At 35.5% G+C, this 8,805-nt stretch overlaps 1 protein-coding gene across 5 annotated transcripts in view; it reads right to left on the bottom strand.

Moving 5' to 3' along the window:
• Positions 1-4,211: 4,211 nt before the first annotated feature.
• GSTCD (glutathione S-transferase C-terminal domain containing) overlaps positions 4,212-8,805 on the bottom strand; it is a 133,679-nt gene continuing 129,085 nt past the window's right edge. For all 5 annotated transcript variants that reach the window (XM_060104490.1, XM_060104472.1, XM_060104457.1 and 2 more), the window contains one exon: positions 4,212-6,062. In XM_060104490.1, coding sequence (XP_059960473.1) covers positions 5,926-6,062 — 137 coding nt within the window. In that variant the 3' untranslated portion in view covers positions 4,212-5,925. The remainder of the gene's footprint in view (positions 6,063-8,805) is intronic.

Here is an 8,805-nt window from a genome sequence, read left to right as displayed (position 1 = left end):
ATAATTTAGTGAGTATGGTTCTGGTACAAGAATTCAATAGAAAAGAATAAAAGTGAAGAAAGTCCAGTGCATACTTAGTATTTTAAAGGCATCTGGAATCAATGGAAAAAGTTAGATTTTTATAATAGTATGGTGAAAAGAAACTAATAACATGAAAACAAATATTAGATTTCTACCTCAAACCACCCACCGAAAGGAATTCTTGCTGAGTAAAAGATTTAAATGTAAAAACTAAAATTATTAAAGAATTAGAATACCAAAAATATAGGTGAGTATTTTTTTTATCACTGGGTGGGAAAAATCTTTCTAAGCAGAGATCACAAGAAAAAGAGTGACATATATGATAAAATGTGTATTTTAAATTTTATAACAGCAAAACAAAAACACACACAACACCGTCCCCCATAAAGGCCAATTTAGATTGTAATGTAATTAACAAAAGTCTTTAATCCATAAATAAACCTTTAGTGTAAATCAACTATACTCCAATAAAAATTAAAAAAATAAAACAACTCAGAAATACATATATAAATATATATTTTTAAAAACCCTTTACTAATCCTTATATAAAAGATGAAAGTACCAGATGAAAAATGAGCCAGAAATATGTACACAATACTTGACCTCAAAGCAAGCAGTCAGTATACGTTGATTAAATGAACAAATTGACAAATTGGCAGAATGTAAATGGCCAATAAACATATGAAAAATATGCAATTATATGAATAATTTCAAGAATGAATATCAAAACAAAATAGGAATTTTGACCATCAAATTGGCCAAGATTAAAACAAAATTCTGATAATGCCTGTGTTGGTTAAGAGTACAGGGATATAAACAATCATACATTCCTAGGCATGTAAACTCATACCTTCCTGAAGGAATATTTGGCATTATAGATCAAGCACTTTAACACAGGAGGCAGAATTTGCAACTTTGAAACTCCATTTAGTAGAAGTTTCTCCAACCTTCTATAACAATGAAAACAACTCCTTTGAGCATCTTCTGGAAAATTTCTTTCTGAAAGTAAGTATGAAAAGTCCACAGAGCAATGTCATAAAAGCTTGTGGCACATACATGCCTTTTCTCTCTTTGATGGATCCAGTAAAATGCCCTACACCAAGGCAATAACATTCAGAATCTGTTTCTAAACTGGAAGATACAATGGCCTTTTCTTTCTGTTTTCTTCTTCCTTCCTTCTTTTCCTTTCCTTCTCTTTCTCCTTCAACTACATTGTTGGTGGTACATTATTGTTTGCAATCATCTGCAACCCGCCTCCCCCCGTGCCCCCCACCAAGGTTATATACACAACCCCACCCTGTTAAACTCAGGAGTGGCTATGTAATTTGCTTTTGTCAACAAAATAAGGGAAGTGCAGTATAACAGATCCGAGCAGAATCTTTAGTAGCCAGCTGATAGTTTGCCATGCCTATTTTTCCTTTGCCATGAGACAAGCTACGTTCCTAGTAGAGGCTGCCTGGTCAGGTGTGAAGATAAAGTAGAATCAGAGCTAACGTGGATATGTAGTGTGAGCAAAAAATACATCTTTCTTGTGCAGAACTTCAAAAGGTACAGGGATTTAGTTAGTATAGGCTGTTTCAGCCGATCCTAAGAGAATTGTTGAGAAGCCTGAATTTGAAAATTATCTCTGCCCCATATTCACTGGTTAAATTCAAATCTGGGTCTGCTCTTACTATGAAACGTTGGCCTTAGTTCTGTAAAATGGGATTACTAATGGTGTCTAGCTTTTAGGGTCATTACGAGGATTAAATAACTTAAAAAAAAGACTAAATAAGTTATTATCTGTAAAGAATAGTACCTAGCAAATACTAAATACAGTATTAGTGTTTGTTAAATAAATCCACGTGTGTGTGTGTGTGCGTGTGCAGAACAAAGTCTAGGAAGGAATACAACACAGTATTAAGTTACTTTAAAATGTTTCCTCTTTTTGTTTAGCCACATCTAGTTTTTCCTCAACAGGCATGTATTTCTGGTGTAATCTAAAAATCTATTCAAAAACTCCTAACTACTTTGCATTGAGAGTCTTTTCAAAAAATTGTACTTTAAACAAAATGTATGCCTTATTACAATTCCATGACTTCCACAGGAACATAGCTCTAATTATACTATGAAAGTCAATAGAAAAACAGGTGTATGTGGAAGTTCTATTAACAGCAATTTTCTGGAACCACGGAGCTGGCAACACTTGTAGCCAAAATCTTGAGAATGAGGTAAAATATTTAACTGTTATGCACATTTTACTTTGCATGCATGCTCTGAAAATATTTTGTTTTCTAATATGACTGACATTTGTCTCCTTAAATAAGATAAAGTTGTTCCCTGCTTCTTTGGGCCAGGCTCAAAAGTCAATGAATGATAAGCTCTGGCTTCTAATATTACAACCATGGGGGAGACAAATCATTGAGAAGCAGTGCTGCTTTTGATGGACAAGGGTAGGGGTGAGACCAGGTCACTTTCTGGGATTGTTGTCACTGCAACAACCTTCTTGCTGCCTGTATCCAACCCCTTTTATTTGCTCTGGCTGAGAAGAAGCCTTGGCAAAGATTTACGCAGAAAAAATCAAGAGCAAATGTTAATACCCATGTCTAGGACTGGCCACAGCCATCACAGTTGAAGAATTCCATGCCTGAGAACAAGGGTGGGAGAACAGTGGGATCACTTCCTTTTTTATTCTCCATATTCATCATATGGGCTTTTTTTTTTTGAGGGTGGGGAAGGGGTGCTTTGAGTCACTTGGGGAGGATGGAGAAGACTCCTCTGGATGGTGCACATTCTATAACAGGTACTTAACTCCAGGGAAGTTAGGAAAGGTGTCCCTCAGGAGGTTGAGTTTAAGAACAGAAGGATGAATGAGATTATGTTAGTGGGAGGGGTAAAAGAGGCTATTCTGGGTAGTGGGAACAGCATGCAAAAACTCAAGGTAACAGCCTCAGAACTATCAAGTAATAATAAATAAAACATCTACACTGAAAATTACAAAATATTGCTGAGATTAATTAAAGGAGATCTAAATGCATGGAAAGGTACATTATGTTCATGGATTGTAAGACTCAATATTGTTAATGTGTCCATTTTCCCTAAACTGATCTAAAGATTCCAGGCAATACCAAAAATCTCAGCAGTCTTTTTGTTTTTAAAAGAAATTGATAAGCCAATTAAAAAATTTATATGGAAAAACAATGGATTTAGAACAGCCAAAATAATCTGCAAAATAAAAAGTGAAATTGGAAGAAAAACTACCTAATTTCAAGACTTACTATAAAGCTCCAATAATCAAACAGATTAATGGAATAGAGCAGAGAATTCAGAAATAGACTCATACATATACATCTATCATTTTTCAACTGAGACTTCAGTTGAAAGTCAATTCAATGAGGAGAGGAAAGTTTTTTAAACAAATGGCACTGAAACAACTGCATATTCCTCAAAACCTACCTCTATAAGTGAATATTGATTTGAGATGAATCATAGACCTAAATGTAAAAAGTGAGAACCATAACGTTTCTATAAGAACATAGGAAGAATTTTTATAATCTTAGGGTAGGTAAAGATTTATTAGAGAGGATACGGAAAATATTAACCATAAAAGAAAAATATAAATTAGGCTTATTAAACATTGAAACATTCATTATAAAAATGAGTAAGCAAGCCACAGACTGGGAAAAATAGTCTCAATACATTTATATGACAATGGACTCATATCCAGAATATATAATCAACAATAAAAAACCCCAAATTACCTAATTTTAAAAATGAGCAAAAGACTTGAGTAGACACTTTATAAATGATGCTTAACATACTAAGTCATCAGAGAAATGAAAATTAAAACCACAATGAGATACCATTTCACATCCACCAGAATGGTAAAAATTTAAAAAACTGACAACATCAAATGTTGGTGAGGATGTAGAGAACTAAACCCTTTATACGTTGCTGGTAGGAATATAAAATGGTACAACTTTGGAAAATTGTTTGGCAACTGACATTCATTTCTTCAATGACCCAGCAATTCTACTACTGAGTATTTATCCAAGAGAAATGAAAAATATATGTCTACAAAGACTTATACAAGCATATTCATAGACCTTATTCTTAATATCCTCAAAGTGAAAACAATCCAAATAAATACCAATAGGAGAATGGATAAACACATTTTGATATATTTATATAACGAAATACTACTTGGGAATAAGAAGAAAGCATTGATACACACAATGAAGTGGATATTTCTAAAAAAATACCTTGTTGAGCAAAAGAAGCCAGACACAAAAGACTACATACTAAATGACTTCATTTATGTGAAGGACAAAAATAGGCAAAACAAATGTAGGGTGATAGAAATCAGAGAGTGGTTGCCTTTGGGGTGGGGGAAATTGAACTGAAAGCACATAAGAGAATTTTCTGGACTGACAGAAATATTCTATATCTTATTTCTGGTGGTGGTTGCATGAGTATATATGGGTGTCAAAACTTCTCAAACTGAACACTTAAAATCTGCTATTTTATTGGCTGTAAATTTTTCCTCAGTTGAAAAAGAAAGCCCTGGATAAAAGAGCATGGTGTGTTTATACGTGCAAATGACTAAGATACTCAGGGCTGATGGTTAATTCTTTTCTTTAATTTTATCCCAGAAAGCAAGAGTTCAAACCCCTGTCCCCTTTATAAATTACTCCTGTATTTTACTCCACAGTGATGAAAGAGTTATTTATTAAAGCCCTTTCTCCTCATGATATGTGTCATACGGGGGGTTGAAAACATCAAAATTGATGAAATAAATCTTAGCTCAAGTGGAATAACCCAGGACACGTAAAAAATAACTAGCAGCATGTGAGAAAAGACCTGCCATCTGGTTTTAAAAACTGGCTGGTGGAATAAGGACAATTTGGGTGGAGAGAACTACTCAAATAAGCTTCCATACTCAACTCCTTCCACCTGCAATTTATACTCAGTACATTTTATCAAAAAAAAAATAAAATAAAAAAATAAAAATTGATTGGTATCTGAAAAACAAATCCTGTGACCATACATCATATTATGATGTAAAGAAGTTAACTAATTCATGAACCTTTCTCTTGTACATGATTTACTTTTACAGGCAAGGCACTGTGTCTGTTGCAACTCATCTTTGTATCCTTAGACGAATCTAGGTCAGGATCTTGAAAATAATGGATCTGCAACAATTATTTATTGACTTGAATTAATAAATCAATGTATTTACTGATTAGTTAGAATTTAAGTCCAAATTACATGTTCCTGTAATGGGAAATTTACTGAAATTATTTAATATCTTTATATAAAATGTTTGAACCAGCAATGATCTTATTTGGTAATTTATGAGAAATATGTTTAAAAGGGGTATATGAAATGATATATAAGTCCAACTCACCCTGGCTCAAAAATATAAGCATACTGTAACTATCTGACTAGATTTTTGAAAAAATTATTTAAAAAGTACAATTGTTAAAAATATAAAAAACAAACAAACAAACAAACCCCACTGAGTCTAGTTTTGGTCTCCACTTGAATCTCTAAATGATTTTAAGGCTGCAAGTACATTCTTTTGAACTGAACCCCACACTGGCAAGATCAGAAAAGCTGTGAACTGAGTAAGAAATCGTTATTCCAGTAATGGAAACGCCTCTCGTGAGTATCACTCTGCTGGCAGCTGAGACTTCAGGGGATTCTCACTATGAAAACCAGTAGTCCTTTAATCACAATTACAAGAGCATTTGTGATGCTTTGCAGGCAGCCTTCCTCCAAGACTTTCCTGCTGTGTTCTTCCCTGAGCACAATAGGTTCAAGATGGCTAATGCTGTTTCCTAGTTATGCCAAGACCCTCCTGAATGCCACTGGGCTTTCATCACAGAGATGGATGGCAAAACATCAAACGTGGAATATCTCATTCTAAATGGGGACTCCCACGATCATGTTATTTTTGGGAGAGCAGCTCTCTGGCTCCATGGATATCACTTGAATGGAGTAGCCACGTTCTTCTGCAGCTCTTGCTCGATCCAGATCCACCAGGAACATGCACTGTTTTCCTGAAATACAGTAAAATGGTAACATGAGACACTCTTCAGCTAACAGTGCAGCTTCACTTTGTTTAAGGGACTCTATACAATGACAAAATCTACGAGTACTATGCAGAATGATGTTTGCTCCCAAGTCCTGTTCCGTCTCTTTCAATTTAATTCTTGATCAGTATGGACAGAAGACAATTACAAATATACGACATTTCACAGATTTGTTTCTGCCAGTAATTTAAAGAATATTAACCTTTTAAAATGTATTCATAAATAAATCTCAAATAAAAACTACAGATTCCATATCCCACTTTGGTTAAAAATCCATTTTAACACCTTTCCTCTTCATGCCCTATGAAAATACATTATCTGCAATATTGTAAAAAAAAAAAAAATCTGTCTTTAAGAATGTCTAAAATAACATCCAGACAAAGGGATACCTGAAAGACATATTACATTTTGCACATGGAGTTTTTAGGGCAATGAAGAAATAATAGAAAAATATTTGGGAAAATTCTCAATTGTGTGCTGATTATTTCAGGTGGATGTGTAATGTTGAGTGTAATATAATCTTAATTTAATAGAGCTCCTGTACCCTTATGAAATAGCGGTAATTCAATTTTCTTTCTAATCTTGGAAAACAAAAGAGGAAACTTGACTGGCAAGCAAAGCAGTTATTTTGTGTCCTTTGGCAAATGCAAACTTCTAATTCAAAGTAGCTAAGGAAAAAAAAACTGATTTGGGGTTGAATATATTCAAAGCTAAGGTTTAATTTTACACTTTCAATTTCTTTAAATTCAATACATAAACTTTTTCATCTTCTTGGAAAAAGGTTACTGACTATGCAGAACTTCATTCGTTCCATTTTTTCCTCAATAATTATAATAATTCCTATACATTATTTTAAAATGATTTACTTGAATGACAGCAGAAATTGCTAAGCTAAAACAGCTTTAAAAGTAAAGACGTAACTGAAATAGAAAAGTTCTTCTGTGGAAGACAGATGAATCCTCCCAGAAAAACAGTGGAAGGTGAAACCAATAGGTAAGGAATTGACAACGAAAGATTCAGATTTATAATATGTTGTACATTTCCCCTAGAAGGCCTCATGCCAAAAAGGACGAACTGCGATAGAAACGATATAAAAAGAGATGTCTAGGGTTCTATTTAGGCTAAATGGCCCCCTCTTCATCAACAGCTGCATGGCTGACATTCCTTTTTTCCTTAAAATATCGTTCCTCCTTTAAGACATCTGTAAATGCTCCCCCCTCCACCCCACCTACCTTTCAATTTAAAATGAAACATTCTCTGTCAGAATGGGATGCTCTACATTCCTTCAGTACCCACTCTGGGTTTACAGTGCAGCTCATTTACCCTTGGCTTTGACCCCAGTCAATTTTTCCTTTTGCATTATGTAGAAGAGTCTCATGTTTTTACATGTTGAAGAAGTGTCTTCACAACTGAAAAGTCAGTTGTTGGTAGTCTACCTTTCGGAGTCTGGGAAGCTTCCCAAAATGTTCACAAAACAAAAGTATGGTTCAAAGAATAGATGCAGACACTTCATGGGGTCTGTGACTTTGAACCTGACTTTCCCTCCCTTCATGCCAGCGATCTTGCCAAATGGTCCTCCTCCTCCACTCTAGCAATTTCCCTCCCAGCCACTCCCTTCTGGTTTGATGCCTAAAACATCAACACATACACCCCCATCCATCACACCAATTATGACTTCATTGACTCTAGTGGAATTGTAGCAAATGTAACTTGATATATATATATATATATATATATATATACACACACACACATACACACACACACACATATGTAAATTATACTTCTCTCTATAGATAGATTCAACTGTGCATTCAACTACTCAAAATGTTGGGAATGGGCCTCCCTGGTGGCGCAGTGGTTAAGAGTCCGCCTGCCGATGCAGGGGATACGGGTTCGTGCCCCGGTCTGGGGGGATCCCATATGCCGCGGAGCGGCTGGGCCCGTGAGCCATGGCCGATGGGCCCGCGCGTCCGGAGCCTGTGCTCCGCAACGGGAGAGGCCACAACAGTGAGAGGCCCACATACCGCAAAAAGAAAAAAAAAAAAAAATGTTGGGAATGGGAAAAAGAGGAGGAAGAGGGAAAGAGAATGAAAGAGGTTGCATGTAGGAAAGAGCAAGCTTCTTCCATATGTTTATGCTCCAGGGTGTAGAAAAAGAAGGAAATCACTTGTTCCTTCAGACTCGGGTCTCAAATGCCTCTCTAACTGTGATTATCTTGCTATGCTGACCTTGAGTTTACAGTTTAAAGATAACTATTTTTCATATAACATGTTCATATAACATGGTCCCTGAATGCAAGCTAATTACTACACCTGGTGCTGAGCCAAAGAAACAGCAATCTGTTTTCCGCTATATCATGATGGTCTCCAATGCGGGGCTTTTCTGAATAATTTTTAAGATTAGTTTTGACTTTATCCAATCATGTTAAGCCCTAATTTTGGAAGCTAACCTTCCAGTGATGTGACTCTATCACTGGGGGTCACTGCAAAAATGGAGCTTTATGTCTGGAATCAAATAATTAGGGTTTACAGTGTGGCTTCACCATCCACCAGCTGAAGGATCCTGGGCAAGCTCTCCCATCCGTAAACTGTAAACAACAGCACATACTCCATAATTATTTTTATAAGAATTTATTGAGATCATGGGTGGAGGACATTTAGCTCAGAGCTTAAACGTGCAATAGCTGTTAGCTGCTATTATCCTTCCA

This window comes from Mesoplodon densirostris, chromosome 1 (assembly GCF_025265405.1).
Source record: "Mesoplodon densirostris isolate mMesDen1 chromosome 1, mMesDen1 primary haplotype, whole genome shotgun sequence".
Lineage (NCBI taxonomy): Eukaryota > Metazoa > Chordata > Mammalia > Artiodactyla > Ziphiidae > Mesoplodon > Mesoplodon densirostris.
The sequence above is the reverse complement of the archived record's forward strand: the minus strand, read 5'-3'. Positions and strand labels throughout refer to the sequence as shown.